At 43.2% G+C, this 24,449-nt stretch overlaps 1 protein-coding gene, 1 long non-coding RNA gene and 1 pseudogene across 20 annotated transcripts in view; 2 read left to right on the forward strand and 1 right to left on the reverse strand.

Annotated features, from left to right (window-relative positions):
• The first annotated feature begins 1,459 nt into the window (after positions 1-1,459).
• On the forward strand, positions 1,460-2,734 carry LOC139358938 (uncharacterized; annotated as a pseudogene).
• A 3,578-nt stretch (positions 2,735-6,312) lies between these two features.
• Positions 6,313-13,220, reverse strand: LOC139358658 (uncharacterized). The gene is made up of 3 exons (XR_011613863.1): positions 12,947-13,220; positions 12,301-12,432; positions 6,313-11,123 (listed from the first exon to the last, which is right to left on the reverse strand). It is a non-coding gene; the product is annotated as an uncharacterized lncRNA (long non-coding RNA).
• A 40-nt stretch (positions 13,221-13,260) lies between these two features.
• Positions 13,261-24,449, forward strand: part of LOC139358657 (acyl-coenzyme A synthetase ACSM3, mitochondrial-like) — a 145,026-nt gene continuing 133,837 nt past the window's right edge. For 5 of the 19 annotated variants that reach the window (XM_071079971.1, XM_071079966.1, XM_071079968.1 and 2 more), the window contains exons 1-2: positions 13,280-13,438; positions 17,354-17,465. Coding sequence is in view for 1 of the 19 variants with exons in the window: in XM_071079965.1 (XP_070936066.1) it covers positions 15,709-15,724; positions 17,354-17,465 (128 nt within the window). In the remaining 18 variants the exon portion in view is untranslated. Of the gene's footprint in view, positions 13,439-15,588; positions 15,725-17,353; positions 17,466-24,449 lie in introns of all 19 variants that reach the window. The other 14 variants (XR_011613856.1, XR_011613860.1, XR_011613861.1 and 11 more) reach the window with 8 other exon arrangements.

The following is a 24,449-nucleotide window of genomic DNA, read 5'->3' on the forward strand; positions in this document are numbered from 1 at the left end:
GGCTGTCTTTTGTCTTATGTACTTGTCCCAATGTATGTGGGATACAGCAAGGGCACAGCAGTAGCAAACGAAACAGTTTGTTACTGTTACCACTGAATCTGCATAAACAGAGGCAATCCTGTTCCCCCTGCTACTTGCCAGGCCACTTAATACTTACTATGCACTGTAATACTCACTATGTCTACACACCTAATCAACTAGTTCAGAGGATTTCGAGGGATCTAGTGTTCCAATTTTTGCTAGAGTATCAACTTTTATATTATCGGGGGCAAATCTGACCAGTGTACTGAAACATGATATACAATTAGACTCACAGTGGGTTCCTGTTTCCTTTTTCAAATGTCTTTCCCTATGGCAGCCCCCGACAGGGTTTTTCTCAGCACATGCCAGTCATCCTGGGTCCACTGGATGAGCCAAGTTGTAAGACCCTTAAATACTGCCCAATGGTCTGTACAGAAAACTACAGGTGATAGCTCATAAGTACAAACCAACCATGCAGCTCAGAGATCTGTCTAGTGACTACTTTGCTGTGTTCTTGTCTCAAATCATATGGTATCTGCTAGTTGACAGCTACTGTTGTCCATACACACAGGTTACTTTGGCTTGACCAATCTGAGTACCAACATTTTCAGGAATAGGGTCTGTGTCTTCATGTACCATTGGAGACATCTCCTGTTGGGGCTCCACAATGGGGGAAGCATTGGTGTCATACTGTACTGGCTCTAATGTGGCATGCAGTTCATCTCCCAAGGGACTTATGGAGAGGGCACTACAGCGTTTCAGATATACAAGCCACTTTTGTAAAGTGGAGGCCTGGGCAATAGTTGAGGGAGGCCTGACAAACAAGCCTTCTATTCCACCCTTGTTAGGGAGACCTGTTCTCACTGTTACCAGCAAAGCAGCAGTTGTGGCTTCAGCTTGCTGCAAGGACTTATATACTCCCAGCACCTGTTGTTCAGGTGGGGAACAGCAGGTTTCAGCACCCTTCCAATATTGTGGCCAAAATTCTAGAGGAATTCTATTCTCCCAGGCTGGACTTGTCAGAGGGCCCAACTTGTCCTCTCAGGGCTTATGGTCACATCTAAAGACATTGGTATCCTGCTAAGGGGGGCACCTCAGGCTTGTTCCTGAACCATGTGTATTTAACCTTCCCAACACTTCCTCTTGTTCTTTATCCCAGCACCAACAAGACCCCTTCTTTACTAGTGAGAATAGTGGACACAAACATTGAGCTAAATGTGGAATAAAAGCCTGTCAGTGTCATTAAAAGACCTAGGAAACTTTGTAACAATTTAACTGTTCTAGGCACAGAAAATTGTATTTTGTCAATGACTGTACCTGAGATAAGGCATGTTTTGCCCAATGAAGTGACCCCCAAGACCTTTACAGAAAGTTCGGGGCCTTGCATGTTTTGTGGGTTCGTTGCCCATGCTCTGGATTGAAGAAGATTGCATAAGGCATCAAGGTGTTGCTGTAACAATGACAAGTCTTCAAAAGTTAGCATAATCTCATCAATACAACTGTTTAAGAGCAACTGGCAGTGGGTGTTAAGTTCAATCTCTCAACAATTATTCACTAAAAACTAGTGGGGCAACCCTGGGGAAACACTTGGAATGTCTATTGCCGGCCATCCCAAGCATTAGGTGGATAAAAGTATTATGGGGATTAGATAAAGAATTTATGGTACATAGACACCATGGAATACCACGCAGCCCTAAAAAAATAATAAAATCATGTCATTTGCAGTGACATGGATGCAGCTGAAGGCCATTATCCTAAGTAGATGAATGCAGAAAGAGAACAGTAGTATAATATGGTAAGTTAAGGTTTCCAAATGTGCCTCCTGAGTTTCAAGCTTATCTGCCAAACCAGACAGAAACACAAATATGAAATGAAGGGAGAAGAAGAGATCAGACTGTTACTGTGTCTGTGTAGAAAGGAAAGACATAAGAAATTCCATTTTGACCTGTTCCTTGAACAATTGCTTTGCTGAGATGCTGTTAATTTGTAACTTTGCCCCAGCCACTTTGCCCCAACTTTGAGCTCACAAAAACATATGTTGTATGGAATCAAGGTTTAAGGGATCTAGGGCTGTGCAGGACATACCTTGTTAACAAAATGTTTACAAGTAGTGTGCTTGGTGAAAGTCATCGCCATTCTCTAGTCTCAATAAACCAGGGGCACAATGCACTGCGAAAAGCTGCAGGGACCTCTGCCTTGGAAAGCCGGGTATTGTCCAAGGTTTCTCCCCATGTGATAGTCTGAAATATGGCCTCGTGGGATGAGAAAGACCTGACCATCCCCCAACCCAGCATCCATAAAGGGTCTGTGCTGAGGTGGATTAGTTAAAGAGGAAAGCCTCTTGCAGTTGGGGTAGAGGAAGGCCACTGTCTCCCGCCTGCCCCTGGGAACTGAATGTCTCGCTATAAAACACGATTGTACATTTGTTCAGTTCTGAGATGGGAGAAAAACCGCCCTATGCCGGGAGGCGAGACATGTTGGCAGCAGTGCTGTCTTGTTATTCTTACTCGTCTGAGATGTTTGGGTGGAGAAAAATATAAATCTGGCCTACATGTACATCCAGGCATAGTACCTCCCCTTGAACTTAATTATGACATAGATTCTTTTGCTCACATGTTGTTTTGCTGACTTTCCCCCTATTATCACCCTGCTCTCCTACCACATTCCTCTTGCTGAGATAGTGCAAATAATAATCAATAAAAACTGAGGGAGCTCAGAGAACGGTGCCAGTGCAGGTCCTTGGTATGCTGAGTATCGGTCTCCTGGGCCCACTGTTGTTTCTCTATACTCTGTCTCTGTGTCTTATTTCTTTTCTCAGTCTCTTGTCCCACCTGACAAGATATACCCACAGGTGTGAAGGGGCAGGCCAACCCTTCATGAAAGTTCTCATATCCATTTCTTTCATTTATAATTTCAATTTTAGATTCAGAGGGTACATGGGCAAGTGTGTTACAAAGGCATATTGTATGATGCTGAAGTTTGAGTATAATTGAACCTATCACCCAGGCAATGAACACAGTACACAATAGGTAGCTCTTCAACCCTTAACCCCCTCTCTCCCCCATGCTGTATTTCCCAGTGTCTATTGTTCCCATCTTTCTGTCCATGTGTATGCAAAGTTTAGTTTCTATTTATAAATGAATAAACGTGGTATTTGGTTTTCTGTTTCTGCATTAGTTCACTTGGGATAATGGCCTCCAGTTGCATCTACGATGCTGCAAAGGACATGATTTCATTCTTTTTTATGGCTGCATAGTATTCCATGGTGTATATGTACCACACTTCTTTATCTAATTCACCATTGGTGGGTGCCTGGATTGACTACATGTCTTTGCTTTTGTACACAGTGTTGCAATGAGCATAAGGGTGCATGTGGGTACAGATAGAAAGATTTATTTTCCTTTGGGTATAGACCCAGTAATGGAACTGCTAGGTTAAATAATAGTTCAACTCAGTAGTTTGAAAAATCTCCAAACTGCCCTGCATAGTAGCCTTCTTCACTTGCACTCCCACCAACAGTGTATGTATTTCCTTTTCTCTGCAGCCCCACCAACATCTGTTATTTTTGGACTTTTTAACAAAAGTCATTCACACTGGTATGACATGGTATCGCATTATAGTTTTTCTCTGCATTTTTCTGATAATGAGCAGTTTTTCATATGTTTTTCGGCTACTTATATGTCTTTTTTCTTCTTTTGAGAAGTGTCTCTGCATGTTTTTTGCCCATTTTTAAATAGGGCTATTTGGTTTTTGCTTGTTAAATTGTTTAGGTTCCCTATAGATTCTGGATATTGGGTCTTTATTGAATGCATAGTTTGCAAATATTTTCTCCCATTCTGTAGGTTTTCTATTTACTCAATTGATAATTTCTTTTCCTATATGGAAGCTCTTTAGTTTAATTAAGTCCCACTTGTCAATTTTTGGTTTTGTGTAGCAATTGCTTTTGAGTACTTATTCATAAATTATTTGCCAAGACTGATGTTGCAAATTTTTCTTAACTTGTTGAAGATTAGATATTTGTGAGTATGTGGCTTTATTTCGGTGTTCTCTATTCTGTTCCATTGGCCTATGTATCTGTTTTTATACCAGTAGCTTGCTGTTTTGGCTACTACAGTAACCTTGTGGCGTAGTTTGAAGTTGGATAATGTGATGACTCTGGTTTGGCTCTTTTTACTTAGGTTTGCTTTGGCTCTTGGGGATCTTTTTTGGTTCAATATAATCTTTAAAACAGTGTTTTCTAATTCTGTGAAAAATAGCATTGGTAATTTGATAGGATAGGATTTGTAGATCACTTTGTGCAGTACGGCTATTTTAATAATTTTGATTCTTTCAATCCATGTGCATGGAATTTTTTTTCATTTGTTTGTCATCTACGATTTCTTTCAGCAGTGTTTTGTAGCTCTCCTTGTAGAGATCTTTCACCTCCTTGGTTACATATATTCCTAGGGATTTATTCTTTTTGTGGCTATTGTTAATGGGATTGCATTCCTTATTAGGCTTTCAGCTCTAACATTATTGATGTATACAAATGGTACTGATTTTCATACATTGATTTTCTATTCTGAAATGTTAATGAAGTTGTTTATTACTTCTAGAAGCCTTTTGGTGGAGTCTTTAGGGTTTTAGGTATAGAATTATATCATCAGTTAAAAGAAATAGTTTGACTTTTTCTTTTTCTCTTTGGATGACTTTTATTTCTTTCTCTTGCCTGATTGCCCTGGCTAGGACTTCCAGTATTACATCAAATAGAAGTGGTGAGAATGGGAATCATTTTTTGTTCTATTTCTCAAGGGGACTGCTTCCAGCTTTTTCCCAATCAGTATAATGTTAGCTGTGTGTTTGTCATTGATGGCTCTTATTATTTTGAAGTATGTTCCTTTGATGCCTACTTTATTGAGGGTTTATTTTTTTAACACAAAGAGACATTGAATTCTATCAAAAGCTTTTTTTTTTTTTTTTTTTTTGCATCTATTGAGGTGATCATGTGGGTTTTGTTTTTAATTCTGTGTATACGGTAAATCACATTTATTGATTTGTATATGTTGAAACAACCTTGATTCCAGAAAGGAAAAGAAATTAACTTTTGGATGTGCTGCTAGATTAAGTTTGCTAGTATTTTGTTGAGAATTTTTGTTATGTGTTCATCAGGGATATTGACTTGTAGGTTTCTTTTTTCTTGTGTCTTTGCTAGTTTTGATATCAGGGTGACACTGGCTTCACAGGTTAGTTAAGGAGGAGTCCCTTCTCTATTTTTTGGAATCGTTTCAGCAGAATTGGTACCAGTTGTTCTTTGTATATCTGGTCGAATCCAGCTATAAATCAATCTGATCCTGGGCTTTTGTTGCTTGGTAGATTTTTATTACTGCTTCAATTTGCAACTCAAGATTGGACATTTCAGGGTTTCAACTTCTTCCTAATTCACTCTTGGGAGGTTGTATGTTTTCAAGAATTTGTCCATTTCCTCTAGAATTTCTGGTTTGTATGCATAGAGGTGTTCATAATAGTCTCTGAAGATCTTTTGTCTTTCTGTGGAATCAGTAGTAATGTCACCTTTGCCATTTCTGATTGTGCTTATTTTGGTCTTTCCTTTTGTTACTTTGTTAATATAGCTAGCAGTCTATCAATTGTGTTCATATTTTCCAAGAACAAACTTTTGATTTTTGATGCTTTGTATAAATTCTTGTATCTCAATTTCATTCAGTTCTGCTCTGATTTTATCTATTTTCTTCTATTAGCATCAAGGTTAATTTGTTCTTGTCAATCTAGTTCCTTTGGTGTAATGTTAGGCTGTTAATTTATGATCTTTCTATTCTCTTGATGTGGGCATTTAGCAAAGTTTATCTTTTCTTCTTAATACTACTTTTGCTGTATCCCAGAAATTTTGGCATGATTTGTCTCTGTTTTCATTAATTTGAAAGAATTTTTTATTTTTGCCTTAATTTTATTGTTGATGCAAAAGTCATTCAGGATCAAGTTGTTTAATTTCCATATAACTGTGGTTTTGAGCAATATTCTTGGTGTTAAATTATGTTTTTATTGCACTGTAGTCTGAGAGTATGGTCTAATTTCAACTTTTTTGAATTTATCGTGAGTTGCTTTATGGCCAAGCACGTAGCCAATCTTATGGTGTGTTCTATATGCAGATAAAAAGAATATGCATGTGTAATATTATGTGTTTATTGGGTGGAGTACTACTAACATAAAAACACACTTAGGTACACAGCCCAAAGACTCTATAAAACAACTACATAGTTGACTCTACAAAACAACCAGCTAACAAAATAATGACAGGATAAAAATCTCACATATCAATATTAACCTTGAATGTAAATGGTCTAAACAACCCCACCTAAAATGGACAGAATGGTAAGTTAGATAAAATAACAAGACTCTATTAGGTCAAATTGGTCAAGTGTCAAGTTTAAGTCCAGAATTTCTTTGTTAGTTTTCATCACAACAGTCTGTCTAAAGCAGTCTGTGGGATATTCAAATCCCCCACTATTATTGTGTGGCTGTATAAGTCTTTTTGCAAGTTTAGAAGTATTAGTTTAATGAATCAGAGTGTCCTAATGTTGGGTGCCTATATATTTAGGATTTTTAAGTCTTCTTGTTGAACTAAATGCTTTATCATTATGTAATCCTTTTTTCCTTTTTTTTTTTTTTTTACTGTTGTTGGTTTAAAGTCTGTTTTATATGACATAGCAATGGCAACCTCTGGTCTTTTTGTTTTTCATTTGTATGAGAGATTTCTCCAACCCTTTCCTTTCATCCCATGGATGGCATTACATATTAGATAGGTCTCTTGAAGACAGTATATGGTTGAGTCTTCCAGCTTACCACTCTGTCCCTCTTAAGCGGGGTGTTTTGATCATTTACATTCAAGGTTAATATCGATGTGTGATATTTGTATCTCATCATTGTTTTGTTAGCTGGTTGTTTTGTAGATTCAACTGTGTAGCTGCTTTATAGGGTCTTTGGGCTATGTATGTAAACGTGCTTTTATGTTAGCAGGTTTCATTTTTCATTTCCCTAAAGAACCTCTTGTAAGGCTAGTGTAATGGTAACAAATTCTCTCAGCATTTGCTTTCCAGGAAAGGATTTTATTACTTCTTTGTTTATGAAGCTTAGTTTGGCAGGATATTAAATTACTGGTTGGAATTTATTTTCTTTAAGGATGCTGAAAATAGGCTCCCAAGATTTTAAGGATTGTAAGGTTTCTGCTGATAGGTCTACTGTTAGCCTAATAGAGTTCCCTTTGTAAGTGACCTGACCCTTTCCTCTAACTCTTGTTAAGGCTTTTTCTTTCATATTGACCTTGGAGAATCTGATAACTGTGTCTTGGTGATCATTGTCCTGCATAGTACCTCACAAAGGTACTCTAAATTTCTTGAATTGGCATGTTGACCATGCTAATGTGATTGAGGATATTTTTGTGTGGATTATATTCCCAACAACTTTTCCAATTTTTTTTTTTTGAGATGGAGTCTCGCTATTGAACTCCAGCTGAACCCCAGGAGTTCAATGGCACAACCTTAGCTCGCTGCAACCTCCACCTCCCAGGTTCAAGCAATTATGCTGCCTCAGCCTCCTGAGTAGTTGGGACTACAGGCAAGCACCACCACACCTGGCTAATTACCTATTTTTAGCAGAGATGGGGTTTCTACATGTTGGTCAGTCTGGTCTTGAACTCCCAACCTCAGGTGATCAGCCGGCCTCAGCCTCCCAAAGTGCTGGGATTACAGGCATGAGCCACTGCACCCAGTCTCTTTTAACTCTTTTTGATTACATGAATCTTCCAATTTCCCCCAACCACCAGTGAATTGTTTCTATTTTTTTTTTTTTAAGAGAATGACAGAAACTCCACCCTGTTCCAGTGCAAGAGTACAGGGATTCCCTGGAAAGACTCTGGCTTGGAGCCCTCAGACCAGAGTTTAGGTCCAGGGGTCCACTTGGTGACTCAGGAAAAACCCTGGACCCCACCTCAAGGGATCGTGGATCCCCCTGGTGGGGGTCTCAGAAGCAGGAGGCTGCTGGGCCACGTCAGGGACAAGGCTTTCTCCAGCATGCCCATGCAAGGCTCCTCAATAAAAAAAAATCATGTTGCCTGTTCTACAGCAGGCACGCCATCCTCAGGCCCCTAAGACCTTCAGGGGACATTTCCGCTCTGCCATCTGTGTGAACACACTCTACCTCCTAGCCTCTGCCATGTCACAGATGACTGAGGCTTCAGATGAGTGACCTCCCCAGGGTAACGTGGGCCTGTGCTTGGGTCTCAGCCTCTTCTATGACCCTTGGGTGGCTCTCAGCATGGGAGGCTGCTTGCTAGGCCTCTATTTGCTGTTCTGTGAATGGGACAGGTAACAGACCTCTAGGGCAGGCATGAAATGCCAAGCGCCTGCCACAGGGCCTGGCCACAAACTCTCAGGAAATTCAGGTCATTCTCTGGGAGTGGCCACAGATGCTTCTCAGAACCCCAACCTCTGGCACTACTCCAGCCCATGCAGTCTGGGCAGGACCCTTCATCATCCAGGTGTCCCAGGCCCACAAGTATCTGACACCTCAGATGGTACTTGTGGCCCACTGTGTGACCCCAGACATACCTCCATGTTCTCTGGGCTGGGTCTCTCAGCCGCCACAGCTCTGCAGAGCCCAGGCCATGGGCTCCAGCCCCTAAGCTCCAGCTTGACTTGCTAAATCTTGCTAATGTAATCTCCAGGGCTAATTTTAATCCTGGACAGGAATTAGACACATTCCCATGGCTAGGATGGGTCCCTGGAGGCTGGAGGTGACACCATCCCACACGACCCAGTGCCAAGGTCATCCCCCAAATGACCCCTATGCCTGTGGTCTCATGACAGCAGGGACCGGGCTGAGCTTGTGCCTGAGTCTCTTGAGCATAGAAGGCTCAACTAAGCCCCTTCTCAGTCTGTCTCAATTTTAGTTACAGAGACACTATGGCTAGTGCAGGGGTCACGTGACAGGGGAACCCCCCCCCCCCCAAGAGGCAGGAAGTTGGGGGGCCTTTCTGGGCTGAGATCCTAGAGCTGAGACAGGAAGTGAATTCCATGCACAAGGAACAGCAGGTACAAGGATCCCAAGGGGGAGAGAAACAGCAGTGAGGTTGGAGTGGGTGGGGAGGGTGAGAGGCCACAGAGGCTGGGCCACACTGGGCCTTCTGAGATGCAGGAGGCTCTGGGATTTAGTCTAAGAGCAAAGATGAGTTATGAGAGGGTTTTGAGGAGAGAAGGGATGGGGTTGATTTATCATTTTAACATGCAGCTCATGGCTACCATGGAAAGCGGGACTATCAGGGCCGGGGTGTAGATGGCAGGAGGCTGGAGATGAGGTCAGGGCTGTGTCCATCTGAGCAGAGCTGGGGTGGTACCCTCTGTGTGCTGGTCTGTACCTCACACTGTAAGTCACTGGGTCTCACAGCTTATTTGACCCTCCAGAACATCAGGAGGTGCCCCACCAACTCTGGTGCGAGGTGACAAGTGCAGATGAGCTGATGCAGGGCTTAACTCTCCTGACCCCCCATGACACTGCAACTCTCCTGATTCCATCACCAAAGAACCAAACTGTCCCTGACTCTGCCCCTGAGAGATCAAGCTCTAATCATGGCCTCCCTTGCTGACACATTCTCCATGGTTCCACATTGGCCTTGTGAGAAAATTTCTGCACCCAACCTGACATTCAAACACCTTGCCCTAATCAGCTCCTGCCTACTTCTCTCTATCTTTGATAAATATTTCTGTCTAGACAGTCCTTTTTTCCCTTCCCCACCTAGCCAACTCTTAGTGACACTTCAGAACTCAGCTCAGGTCAGATGAGGAGGTTCATGCCTGTAATTCCAGCACTCTGAGAGGCCAAGACAGGAGGATTGCTTGAACCCAGGAGTTTGAGGCCAGTCTGAACAACATGGTGTAACCCCATCTCTACAAAAAATATAAAAATTAGCTGTGTGTGGTGGCATGTGCCTGTAGTTCCACCCTGAAGCAGGAGGATCAATTGAGCATGGAAGGTCAAGGCTGCAGTGAACAGTGATTGTGCCACTGCACTTCAGACTGAGCTACAGAGAAAAAAAAAAAAAAAACTCAGCTCAAAAAAAAAACATTCCTCCAAGAAGCCCTCCCTGTCATTCCTCTGGAATCCCACAGTCCCCATTCTTCCCCTGTAGTTCTGACCCAATGGGGCTGGCAGTATATACATCCAGCTTTGTCTCCCCTAGACTAGACAGCCCTCTAGATCAGGCCTAGGAGTGAACAGTAAAATTTAGAGAGTGTAACAGGTAAAGAGAGATGTGACTGACTCCCTCCTCTTCAGCTTCCCTTGACAGCTTCCTCTCAGACTGCCCCAGCTGATATCCTGCCCAGAAATACACATGCTTGCAAATCCAGCCACTCACCATTGACCTGTCTTGGACTCAGGTGTGAAAAACCAGTCAAGGAATGCAGACCTGGAAGCCCAGGGTGTGTGTGTGTATTTTAGTCAGGTGAAAAATCCCACCCAAGCTCCAGACAGACCCTGGCAGCCCATTCTACAGATGTTGGTGAGGTTGGCATTTCTGGGGAGGTGTCAGCAAAGGTTGAATGTGCCAGGCATGAGGCAAAGGCCAAGGTTTAGGGAGGCATCTTCTACACACACACCTGCCCCCTTGCCTTGTCCAGCCAGAAAACAGAGAGCTGTGGCATCTGCCCAGCACAGAGGCAGATAGGTGGATCCACTGACCCAAGGATAGAGCAGGGAAGACAGGACAGGAGAAATCCAAGAGGGCTTCTAAGGGGAGAAGGCATGTAGTTTGGCTTAGATGCAGAGGCTAGGTAGGGGCCTGAGCAGATGAGTCGGGGACTGGGCATTTGAAGCTAAGAGTCTTGCACTTTCCTACCCCTTTCTTTGGCACCCTCATACTTGAGCATTTATTAGCAACTTGTGCTAACCACTGAGCTAAGCTGACCTCCAAATAATTAGAAAGCTTAAGTAAACCAGCATCCATAGATGACAAAGGTGACTGAGGACCTACTGTTACAAAGGCAAGGTAATTTGAGGCTGCAATGAGCTATGAGCAACTGTGTTCCAGCCTGGGAGACAGAATGAGACCCCATCTGTAAAAAAAAAGAAAAAAAAAAAAAGAAATATACATCAATCTCAATTTTTTTTAAAAAAGGCAGATGGCTTTACAGTTGTTTTATCAAAACTCAAAGTAACAGGAAAGCCCAAATTATTTCAACAAAGTCAGACATTTTAAATAGATGATAGCTGCCCAAGTCATTTTTATGAAACTTCTTTATGTCAAAACCTAAGTCTAAAAAGAGAAAAGTGTTGACCTTCATACAGGCTGTGTTAGGCAGAGATTTCAAGGAAGTCTTCTCTGAAGAGGTGACATTTGAGCTGAGACCTGAAGCACCAGAAAGAGGCAGCCAAGCCAGGAAGAGGCAGGAATGGGAGGGTCTAGGGCAAGACTGGTCCTGGGAGGGGGAACTACAGCGGCAAAGGTTTGGCATTTGGAAGCACAAAGAGTCTGTGTGACTGGACAGCATGAGAGGAGGAGATGGTGATAGGGTGTGCACTGCTCAGGCCACCTAGGTCCTGGAGCCTACAGTGAGAAGCATGGGTTTGACTCTGAGGGCAAAGGAGAGCCATGGAGAGTTTGGGTAAAGGGGAAAGTTGGCATTTAATTTTATAGCTTTTTGAAGTTTGTTTTGTTTTGTTTTCTTAGAAACCGGGTCTCAGTCTGTTACCCAGACCAGAGTGCAGCTCAAAATATTTTCCAATTTATCTTGTGATTTTTTTTTTTGATCCAATGATTTAGAGGTGGGTTGTTAAATTTTCACATATTTTCAGATGTCCAATATGTCTTACTGTTAGCTTCTAATTGTTTCAGTCAGATAACTTATTTGTTATCTCTCTCTCTCCTGTCTTCTGATCCTGTTTTTCCATTGACTATCATTTTTTAAATAAACTTATTTCAATGTGGCATTTACAATCCTATTTTAATTTTTTGCTCTATCTCTGATGTAGTCGTTCCAGGGATTATAATGTGCTTTTCAATTTTTCCAACGAATGAAGAACGAAGTGATCGACTTCTTGCCCCAGCTGGGGCTCTGGAGCGCTGCTCCGAGGCGGTGGATGGAGGGTGCCAGGCACGACATCAAGAGTTCTGCAGCCAGGGCCTGGGACAACCTCCCGCTCCACCTCCCCGGAGCCTCGCAGCCAGCGCCCCAGCGGCCCGTGCGCCCCGGCCAGGCTGGACCTCAGCGCTGTGGCGGCCGCAGACCTCACCTGAGCAGGCCCGGGGCTGTATGCGGACCGCCAGGCGCCCAGAACCCTAGAGGCAACCGGCGGGCTGGATCCGCACTGCGACCCTGAGGAATGGATGATGTGCAGGCGACGAAGCTACACACGTCTTTCATTCTGGAGGGGGAAAAAAAAAGAAAAAATGGAAATGGAAGTTTGAAAATATGTGGGCTCTCCGTCCTTTCCTTTGTTCCTGCGCGCCCTCTGGGGTGGGAGGCTCAGCGAGCTTCAAGAGGTGGTCGGGATTCCCCCACCTGCCCCCAGATCCCCGGGAGAGGTCAGCACGGCCCCTTCCGTGGGTGTCACAGAGACGGATGCGGGTCCCTCTCCCTGGGAATGGGTAGGTCTGGGTCCAGTCCGCAGGACCCCCTCGCGAGTGCTGACGCAGAATGGAGTTGAGGTCGGGGCAGCGCTGGACCCCAGGGCCCCTGCCTGCCTCCTGGGGAGCTCGGTGACCCAGGCAGCCCTGGTGAGGCCGCAGGTGTCTGGGACCTAGCGAGGCCCCAGGGCTCCCACAGGACGAACGCCGACAGTGAGGCCAAGGAGGCCCTGCTGCCCTCAGGACTGTCCCTCCAACCCCCAGCTTTCCGTGGTTCTTGGGCCCCCTCTGCAGAGGGGCAGGGGAGACCACCCTGGATCCCGAGGCGCCGAGCTTGAGGGACCCCAGAGCTCCAGCCAGGCCGCTTCCTTTGCGGACGGTGAAGCTGAGGTCCAGAGGAGGGCAGGGGCAGGTCCCGGGCGCTCCCCAGGCAAAGGGAGCCGATCTAGGGGCTGGGGTCACAGGAATGGCTCCTGCGACCTCTAGGGCCCTAGACCCCGGGAGGATGAGAGACTGGGGGCCTTTCGTCCACCCCTGGGGCTGGGCAGAGGTTCAGCCTGTGTAAACCGAAGCAGCTTCTGGCCAGTCCCAGCCGCGGCCCCTTTAAGAGGGGGCGGTGCTTCAGCCTGGCACGAGGGACGCTGCCAGCGTGCAGGCCCCTACGGAAGCCGAGACTGCGCTTCGTGCGAGGCCCGGGCACCAGCGGCGGCGTGGTCAGAGCGAGCCTCGCAGAAGCTGCGGTGGTTTCCGTGTGTTGGTGGAGGAACAGGCAGGTGTTGGTGGAGGAACAGGCAGATCTCGGCGGTAAGTGACGGGGGATGAACCCCACTGGGAACCCTCTGGGTCTCCCTGCTCCTTCCCGGCCGCTCCCTGCTTTCGGGCCCTGACTTCTTCGTGGGCATCTGGGCCCGAGTCGTCAGCGCGGGGGCGGTTGTGGGATCCTGGCCGCTGCAGCGTCCGCACCCCGGCCGGGAACGCTGTGACCCTGTGCGACCCGCGACCGGCCTATGGGAACGCCCTGGCCCAGAGCCGGCGGTGAAGCGCTGGACCCGGGTCCCTCCGAGCCCCACGGGCCTCTGAGCTGGAGTCTAGGGTTATTTTTGATGCCTCAGGGTCTTTAGAAAGAGACCACGCTAGAGCGGGGAACAGCTGTAGTTTCAATTCTTGGAGGAGTCTCCAGCTATTTAGCTGTTTCCCATGGTGTGTACCCTAATTTTCATTTCCACATACAGTGTATGAATTCCCCTTTCTCCAAAACCACACCCCCATTCCAATTTTTGGGGGTTTTGTTTTTGTTTTTTTGAGACAGAGTCTCGCCCTGTATCCCAGGCTGGAGTGCAGTGGCGCCATCTCGGCTCACTGCAACCTCCGCCTCCGGTTTCAAACAATTCTCTTCTCAGCCTCCTGTGTAACTGGGACTACAGGCGCCCGCCACCACGCCCCGCTAATTTTTGTATTTTTATTTTTAGTAGAGACGGGGTTTCACGATATTTGTCAGGCTGGTCTGAAACTCCTCACCTAAGGTGATCCGCCGGCCTCGGCCTCCCAAAGTGCTGGGATTATAGGCGTGAGCCACCACTTCCAGTCCCTCCTATTTTTAAAATTTTTTCTAGGAATATTCAATAAGCGTGAGATTATATGCATGTGGTTTTGAATTACAGTATTCTAATGAATAGTTAATTTTGAGGACCTTATCTCTTATCTGTTGTTCGATTTTATGTCTGTGCAGAATTGTCTGTTCAGGTTCTTTGTGAAATATTAGATTGGATTTTTTTTCTACTTTGTAGTGTTTTTTGTGTACACGTTAGTTGACAACAACTCGTGAATTACATGATTGCCTGAAATTTTTGCCTAATCTATAGGATGCTTTTTTATTTGGAAAGTAGTTTTCGTTGCTATGCAGAAACTTTTCAGATTGATGTAGTCCCATATGGTTTTTGTTTTTGTTTTTGTTTTTTTTGCGTTTCATGCATGTAATCGTGGTCACCCATATTAGAAAACATGTGTCGGTAACAAAGCATTTAATTGTCAATGAGGTTTTTCTTCCAGGGTGTTTGTTTCTTTTCCTCTTTGCAAAGGTTAGCAGAGATTCAGGTGACCCAAAATATATGCTCAACCTGTGTTTTAGTTAAAAACATTTTGTGGTTTATGGTATTTTGTTTTGGCCTTCGGTTTGTGGGTGAGGAGGTTGATTTTCATACATCGTGTAAAATAAGGGTCCTATTTCTCGCCTCTGAATCCAGATACAATTTTTCTTAAAGGTATTCATTGAGCAGACTCTGCTTTCCACGTTGTAGTGTTCTTTATCAAAGTCAGTTGACTGTGTCCATATTTGTGCTGATCATGTTTTTGTCCTCCCTGTTTTGTCCATATTTCTAGGTATTTGTTTTTATGCAAGTAGCGTATATCGGCTGCATAATTACAAGTTGGCAGTTTAATTTGGTATCGAGGATTGTGGGTTCTCACTTTGATTGTATTTCTCAGGATTCCTTTAGATATTCATTGTTTTTGTGGTTCCCTGTGATTTTTAGCACTATGTATTTATTTCTGTTAATTTTTTTACAATGTAAAGGTCCATAAATAGGGCACATTTGTATACATATAGAGTGTTTGTGGTGAAAAAACATTGGGAATCTTGCATTTACAAGAGTCGCCATTATCACAAACAGTTGTTAATTGCTTTGTGGTGAAAACATTTGGAATCTTTTTTTCCAGATTTTGTGAAAAAGTTATGATCTTGTGTTAACCTCTAGTCACTGTGCTGTGGAACAGAGGAACAATTCATTCCTCTCACCTAAGTGTAATTTTGTTTTCTGATCTCTGTCCGTGCCCCCTCTTCCCTCCAACCTCTGGTAACCACTATTGTGCTCTCTAGATCCATGCAATAAAGCGTTTTATCTTGGATTCTACATGAGTGAGCTGTGGCAGTGTTTTTCTTTCTCTGCCTGGTTTAGGTCATTTACCATGATGTCCTCCAGGTTCAACAGTATGGCTCCAAATGATGAAATTTCATTCTCTTTTTCTGGCTGAATACTATTCTATTTGTAGACATCCACCAGTTACTTTATCCCTTCATGTGTGGATGGGCAGGTAAGTTTATTCTTTATCTTGGCAGTTGTAAATAGTGCTGCAGTTCGCATAGGATGGCAGATATCTCTTGCAAGGACTGATTTCTTTTGCACCGAAGGTATACTTACTAGTAAAATTGTTAGATGAAGTGGTAGTTGTAGGTTTAATTTTTGGAGGAATCTCCCACTGGTTTTTGTAGTATGTATACTAATTAACATTCTTACCAAACGAGTTCCTCTCTGGAAATTTACACCAGAATTTGTGTCTCTTGATATGTTTTATCACTATGATAACATCCATTTGAATTATAGTGAGATGATATGTGTGTTGTTTTGATTTACATCTTTCTCATGATTTGTGATGTTATCCAAGGTTTTAAAACTTGTTTTCAATGTTATGTCTTCTTTGCAGAAATGTATGTTCAGGTTCTTTTGCCGCATTTTGTTTGGTTATTAGTTTCTCTTTTGTGTTTTTGCTAGTAAGTAGTGTTAGTTGCTTAGACATTTTGAAGACAACCTTTTATCGGATGTATGTTTGCCGAAACCTTTCTTGTAAACTGCAGGATTTTTTTTTTTTTCTCATGGATTTTTTTTTTTTATCTGCTTGGGCACAAACTCTAGAGGGTGATGCAGTCCCACATGTGTCTGTTTTCTTGATTCCCTGTGATGTAGGTGACTGATGAAGAAAAAAATCATGGCCAAATTAATCCATCACCCATGAGTTTTCCGCTGTGTTTTTGTTTTGTTTTGGCACACTGTAAGCACAGATCCCTGCTGACCTAAATATCCCCACACCGTATGTCTTCTCATGGGAGGAGCTTGATTCTTTCAAGTTTTGTTTATGAGTCTCTAATTCATTTTGAGTTGATTGTTATGCCTTTTACATAATAGGGGTCCTATTTTATTATTTTACACAGGGATATCCAATTTTCAAAACAATTTATTAAACCGATTCCCCTTCTTTTTCATGTCTTTTGGTGGTCTTTTACAAAATGTGTACACTACCTAGGAATTTGGGTTTGTGATTGAGCTCCCTCATTCTATCAGTTGGTCTGGATTTCTCGGTTAATGCCAGTCATCTATTTAGATAACTAGCTTTTCAATGTTATTTCAAATGGAGGACAGTGATGCATCCCACGTACTTTGTATTTCCAGGATTGCTTTCGAAATTCAGGGCGTTTCATGGTTCCATGTGAATTTTAGCATCGTTGGCATCGTTTAAAACAAAAAACGAAAAGAAATTGCCCTAGAGTATATGTATATAACTAGAGGATGCAGGGGCCATTTTGATATAGGTACACCTAGCATATTGATTAAATCACAATATTTAGCATCTATGAAGTCCTCTAGGTATTATTTGTCTGTGGAGAAGATATTCAGAATCCTTTCCAGCTATTTGGAAAATTCACTACAATATTAACCCTAGACCCTGCTATAGAAGAGAAGGGCAGGATTGATCTCAGTTTTCTAAGTGTAACTTTGTACCCATTACCAATCTCTGCCCAGGTCCCTTCTTTTCCTCAGCCTCTGGTAACCACTGTCGAACTTTCTACTTCTATGAGGTGAAGTGTTTTAGATCCCACATGCATGAGATTATGCAGTATATGCCTTTCTCTGCCTGGCTCATTTCCTTTAACATAATGTCCCCCAGGTTTTTCCACATGGCTGCAAATGACTAGATTTCACCCATTTCTATGGTTGAAGAATATTCCATTCTGGATGTATATTGCAGTTTCCTCATCCCTTCATCAATGGATGAACAGGTAGGTGTATTTCCTGTCTTAGCTATTGTGAGTACCACAGTACCCAGGGCAAGGCAGGTATCTCTTCCACACAGGAATTTCATTGGCTGTAAATGTATAGCCAATGGCAGGATGGCTAGATGAAATGGCGTTTTTACTTTGAGGAACTTCTGGCTGTTTTTCCTAATGTGTGTACAAATTGACATTCCTACCAATCGTGTATTAGAAGAGTTTCCCCTTCTGCAAGTCTATACCGGTTGTTTCCTTTTCAAACTTTTATTTTTGTTTTAGGTAACATTCGTTCTATGAGGGTGGAAGTGGTATCTCAGTGTGGTTTTCCTTGACATTCTCATGAGGATTAGAGCTTTTGAGAAACTTTTCTTTTACCTGTGAGTCAGTTTCACGTCTACTTTTCGGACATGTCTATTCAGGTCCTTGGTCCAAACTTAGCTTGGGTGTTTGTTTTTGCTTCTGTTTTTATTTTCCCCCCACATGGTAGTGTTAGTTTCTTGCACGTATTTTATAATGACCCCTTTCAAAGACAGGATTTTCCATAGTTTTCTTTCAGTCTGTGAGATGCCTTCTCTTCTGGTTCATTGTTTTCTTTTCCCTACATAAGATCCAATGTTTTCCATAGTACCACATGTTTATATGCTAGTGGTGACTTTTGTGTGCAACTGAAAACAGTGAATAGGCCACACGCTGTGGCTCACGCCTATAATGCCAGCACTTTGGTAGGCTGAGGCAGGTGGATCACCTGAGGTTGGGAGTTCAAGACCAGCCTGACCAACATGAAGAAACCCTATCTCTACTAAAAATACAAAAAATTAGCCAGGCATGGTGGCGCATCCGTGTAATCCCAGCTACTCGAGAGGCTGAGGCAGGAGACTTACTCGAAACTGGGAAAAAAAAAAAAAAAAAGAAACTGGGAGGCGGAGGTTGCAGTGAGCCAAGATCGCACCATTGCACTCCATCTTGGGCAACAGGAGTGAAACTCCATCTCAAAAATAAAAAAAAGTGAGAAAGATTGTCACACCCTGGCATTGTCTATGGCTTTTTTTTTCTTTCTATTTTTCTTCTTTTCTTTTTATTTTTATATTTTACATTTTACAACGCGTGTGCATAGATTAGTCTTCTAAAATATACTCTCACCCTATGTTTCCTAAGAGAAGTAAGTGGTTTCCAGATTGAGTTTAGGTCTTCAATGTAATTTACATTGATTTTTGTCCTATTTCACTGTTTCATGTGGTTATCCAGTTTGCTTAAAATTGTTTATCGAAGAGGCTTTCCTTTTCCCATTGTGTCTTTTTGTGTTCTTTTGAAAAATGTGTTCACTGTATATACATTTGGGTGGCATATGGGACTCCCTCATTCTGTCCATTGGGAAGCCTTTCTATTTTTATGCCAGTAGCAGATTGTTTGGATAAATACAGGTTTTAGTTGTTTCATCTTTTTGCCCACTTAGTAGCTTTAGTTTCTTGTGTATGTTAGATAACAGTTCCTTTCAGATACATGATTTTCCATAATTTTATCCCAATATGTAGGATGCCTTTTCTTTGGGTTTATTGTTTTCTCCTTGTTTAGAAATTTTAAAGTTGTCCTTTGTCAAACATGTTTACATTTGCTTTTGTTAGCAGTGATTTCTGTGTCCCATTGGGAAATACAAAAAAGAGGTGGTGAAGCCATTGTATTGTTAATGGGTATATTCTCCCTAATTTTCTCTTTTTGCATTGTGTTCACAGATTCAGGTTTCCCCAAAGTAGACACTCACCCTATGTTTTTTCCTGAGAGCTTTTTTGGTTTCAGGATTAGACTTAGGTGTTCAGTTTATTTTGTGTTGATGTTTGTGTCTTGTGCAACGTAAGGGTCTTACTTCAGTCCTTTGCACGTGACTATCCAGGCTTCTCAATCTGAGTGTCTTTGGTGTGTTTCTGAAATACGTGTTTACTCTACATAATTTTGGTCTGATTATCTGGCTCCCTCATTTGGTCCACTTGGTTATATTTCTGTGTTGATGCCACTAATGGATGGAGAGGGTCAGTGTAAGTTTTATTTTGTTTTCTTGTGTGTGTGTGGTTTTGTTTTGTTTTTGTTTTTGCTTTCAGCCTTGATTTTCTAAAAGAATACCTACTTTTACTGTGATTAACAATATTATGAGCACAGTACCAGTTGGGTGGTCCATCATTTAGAATATCTCAGTAGGGGTAAATGTTAATGAAATAATAGAAATAACAAAGAATTTATCAACAGAGAGCTCTCATACACAAATAAGTTTCAGTATAAAGGAGTTTAGTAGGCCGGGTGTGGTAGCTCACGCCTGTAGTCCCAGCACTTTGGGAGGCCGAGGTGGGCAGATCACATGAGGTCAGGAGTTTGAGACCAGCTTGGTCAACGTGGTGAAACCCCATCTCTACTAAAAATACAAAAATTAGCCGGGCATGGTGGCATGCACCTGTAATCCCAGCTACTCTGGAGACTGAGGCAACAGAATAGCTTCAACCTGGGAGGCAGAGGTTGCAGTGAGCTGAGATCGTGTCATTGCACTTCAGCCTGGGGGACAGAGAGAGACTCCATCTCAAAAAAAAAAAAAAAAAAGGTTCAGTAAACAATAAACAAATGTCACTTAACCTGTATAAGAGTTATAAAGCAGTTAAACATTCCCCCCAAAATGTTGGAAGGATATGTAAGGGTGATAAATAAGACCATTAACTGGATTGAGACACACAGAATACTACAGACAAATAGGACATATGGATATAAAAGTAAAAGTTATAAATATGAGAAGCCTTTGTATCAACATATTAGGGTATTATAGCATGACTAGACATCCTTCATGGCAGGAGGACAGTGAGATTCAACATTAGGAAATCCACTAATACTATTAACTGCATTCATAGAGTTAATGAGAATGCCATGTGTTCATGATCATAGATGTAAAAAGACACTGTCAGGATTCTACAGCATAGTATATTTTAAAAATTTAACCAAATCAGAATTGCTGTAAAAACGTATAAAATGGGAAATGGGTTTGGACAAATAAAAAATAATGAAACCACAATTTTACAAAAGTATATTTAACAGTATGAAGAGGTCAGTGATTCTTTAATCAATTCATGAATTGAGCTTGACTCCAATATAGCTACTATCTGTGCTCTGGGGATAAGAAAGTTTATTGCAAAGAAGAATCAACAAAAATACCCATAAAAGTCTGAATATAAAAAATAAGCTTTCCTTTCATGTATTGTAAATACTTGGAAATTGAAAGTGTGATGTTGATTCATAACTACACTGAGAGAACAATGAAGTACAGAATTCAAAAAATAGAATGAAACATATGTAGAAATGTGCTGTACAATAAAAGCAGCATTGTAACAGAGGAGATGTAGGCTCTGAGTGTCTCACTGGAGACTGAAACCCACAGATATGCAGCAAAGCCTTTGTCTCCCTAATGTTTTTGCCTCCTGCTGGTCGTGTGCTTTCACACATCAAGAGCTCTGGCTCAAATGTTAAATTTGCTGTTGTCTGATGGGTGAGATTTTTGCTGACATAGTCCATATTGTGATACGGTCTTAGGGCCCACAGGATTATTCCTGGTCATCTAAGATGTTCCTGACATCTTATCATCTTAAGATGTTACTGACTTTATCACCTTCAACTGGCCCCTGTTTATTCTTTGAAATACCAGACACACACATTGTTTCAGTAATTCTTTCAGTTGGTGATTTGCCTGGTGCAGAACTATGTGAGATCACCTCCCCTCAAATGACCCACAGGTGGTAAGAATCTGTGAACAAACGGTTCACAGGTGGACCAATCACGTGTGGACATGAAGTGGGTAATTTCAAGGTGAGGTAGTCAACCTGTACCCTAAATTGGCACAGACAGGAGAAGCCACAATCCTTTAGCAAGAAAAATTACAAAGTATAAATATCCCTTGTTAAGAGAAACGGAGACCATCTTCAGAGGATGTAATGGTATTAAAATGTGTTCTCATTGTTCAGCTCCCACTTATGAGTGAGAACATGCAGTGTTTGATTTTCTGTTCCTGTGTTAGTTTGCTGAGGATGATGGCTTCTAGCTTCATTCATGTCCCTGCAGAGGACTTGATCTTATACCTTTTTATGGCTGCATGGTATTCCATGGTGTGTATGTAGCACATTTTCTTTTTCTGGTCTATCATTGATGGGCATATGGATTGGTTCCATGTCTTTCCTATTGTGAATAGTGCTGCAGTAAACACGTGGAGCAGATGATTGCTCAAAGCAAGATGAGCTGCAAGCATGATGGAGCTTAGAGCAGATAGAGCTCCAGGCGAGATGGCACTCCAAGCAATATGAAACTTGGAGCAGATGTTACTGAAAGATGGAGCTGCAAGCATATAGTCTCAGAGCAAGATGGAGCTCAGAGCAAAATGGAGCTCAGAGCAGATGGTGCTCAGAGCAGTATGGAGCTCAAAGTGATTGGAGCTCCGAGCAAGGAGGAGCTCACAGCAGATGGTGCTTAGAGCAAGATGGAGCTTGGAGGGATTGGAGCTCCAGCAAGATGGAGCTTGGAGCAGATGGAGCTCTGAGCAGATGGAGCTCAGAGCAAGATGGAGCATGGAGTGTTTGGAGCTCAGAGCAGACAGAGCTCAGACAAGAAGGAGCTCCAAGCTAGATGGAGCTTGGAACCGATGTTCCTCTGTGTAAGATGGAGCTCAGAGCAAAATAAAGCTTGGAGTCATTGGAACCCCGAACAGTGCTCTGAGCAATTGGCACTCTGAGTAAGATGGAGCTCTGAAGAAGATGGTGCTCAGAGCAGATGTAACTCTGAGCAATAAGGAGCTCTAAGCAAGATGGAGCTTGGTGCAGATGTTGCTCAGTTTTAGATAGAGCTCAGAGCAGTTGGTGCTTACAGCAGGATGGAGCTCAGAGTGATTAGAGCTCTGAGCAAAATGGACCTTGGAGCAGATGGAGCTTTGAGCAACATGGAACTCAGAGCAGATGTTGCTCAGAGTAAGATGGAGTTCTAAGTAGATGGTGCTTAAAGTAAGATGGAGCTCAGAGTGATTGGAACTCCAAGCAAGCTACAGCTCGGAGCAGATGGAGCTCCGAGCAAGATGGAGGTCAGAGAAGATGTTGCTCACAGTAAGATGGAGCTCCAGCCAGATGGTGCTCAGAGCAAGATGGAGGTCAGAGTGACTAGAGCTCCAAGAAAGAAGGTTGGAGCAGATGGTGCTCAGAGCAAGATGGTGCTCAGAGTAATTGGAGGTCCGAGCAAGATGGAGCTTGGAGCAAATGGAACTCTGAGCAGATGGGGCTTAGAGCAGGTGGTGCTCACAGCAAGATGGAGCTCAGAGCAGATGGAGTTCTAAGCAGATTGTGCCCAGAGCAAGATGGAGCTCAGAGCAGATGGAGCTCTGAGCAAGATGAAGCTCACAGTGGATGGTGCTCAGAGTAAGATGGAGCTCCAAGCATATGGTGCTCAGAGCAAGATGGAGCTCAGAGTGATTGGAGCTTGGAACAGATGGAGCTCGCAGAAGATGCTGCTCACAGTAAGATGGAGCTCCAAGCAGATGGTACTCATAGCAAGATGGAGCTCAGAATGATTAGAACTCCAAGAAAGATGAAGATCTGTGCAGATGGTGCCTAGAGCAAGATAGAGCTTGGAGTGATTAGACCTCCGAGCAAGATGGAGCTAGGAGGAGATAGAGCTTGATCAAGTACCTCCAAGCAAGGTGGAGCTTGGAGCAGTTGTTGCTTGGTGTAAGATGGAGCTCAGAGCAAGATCTCAGAGCAAGATGGAGCTTGGAGTGATTGGAACTGTGAACATTGCTCTGAGCAATTGGAACTCTGAGCAAGGTGGATCTCTGAGCAAGAAGGAGCTCTAAGCAAGATGGAGCTTGGAGCAGATGTTGCTCGGTTTTAGATGGAGCTCAGAGCAGATGGTGCTCACAGCAAGATGGAGCTCAGAGTGATTAGAGCTCCAAGCAAGATGGAGCTCAGAGAAGATTGAGCTTGGAACAGATAGAACTCTGAAAGAAAGGAGTTCGAAGCAAGATGGAACTTGGAGCAGATATTGCTCAGTGTAAGATGGAGTTTAGAGCAACATGGAGCTCAGAGTGATTTGCACTTTAAAACGTTGCTCTGAAGGATTGGAGCTCTGAGCAAATGGTGCTCGGAGCAAGATCGAGCTCGGAGTGACTGGAGCTTCTAGCACAATGGGGCTTGGAGCAGATACATCTCTGAGTAAGATGTAGCTCAGAAAACATGTTGCTCACAATAAGATGGAGCTAGAGCAGATGGTGCTGAGAGCAAAACAAAGCTGGAAGAGATTGGAGCTGTCAGCAAGGTGGAGCTCAGAGCAGATGGATCTCTGTGCAAGATGGAGCTTGGAGCCAATTAAGTTCTGAGCAAGAAGGAGCTGTAAGCGAGATGGAGCTTGGAGCAAATGTTGCTGTTTCAGATGGAGCTGAGACCAAGATGGAGCTCAGAGAATATGCTGCTCACAGTAAGATGGAGCTTCGGGCAGATGCTCGAAGAGCAAAATGGAACTGGAAGTGATTGGAGATCTCAGCAAGATGGAGCTAGAAGATGGAGCTCCGAGCAAATGGAGCTCTGAGGAGAGGGTGCTCAGAGCAAGATGGAGTTTGGAGTGATTAGAGCTCTGAGAAAGATGGAGCTTGGAGCAAATGGAGCATCAAGCAGAGGGTGCTCAGAGCAAACTGGAGCTTGGAGTGATTGGAGCTCCAAACCAGATGGAGCTCGGATCAGATGGACCTCTGAGCAAGAAGGAGCTCCAAGCAAGATGGAACTTGGAGCAGATATTGCTGGTGTAAGATGGAGCTCACAGCAGACGGTGCTCAGAGCAAGAGGGAGCTCGGAGTGATTGGCACTCTGAACGTGGCTCTGAGCGATTGGAGCTCTGAACAAGATGCAGCTTGGAACAGATAGAGCTCTGAGGGAAAAAAAAAAAAAGGAACTCTAAGTAAGATGGAGTTTGGACATGTTGTTCGGTTTTAGTTGG

The sequence above is a fragment of the Macaca nemestrina genome, chromosome 15 (assembly GCF_043159975.1).
Source record: "Macaca nemestrina isolate mMacNem1 chromosome 15, mMacNem.hap1, whole genome shotgun sequence".
NCBI lineage: Eukaryota > Metazoa > Chordata > Mammalia > Primates > Cercopithecidae > Macaca > Macaca nemestrina.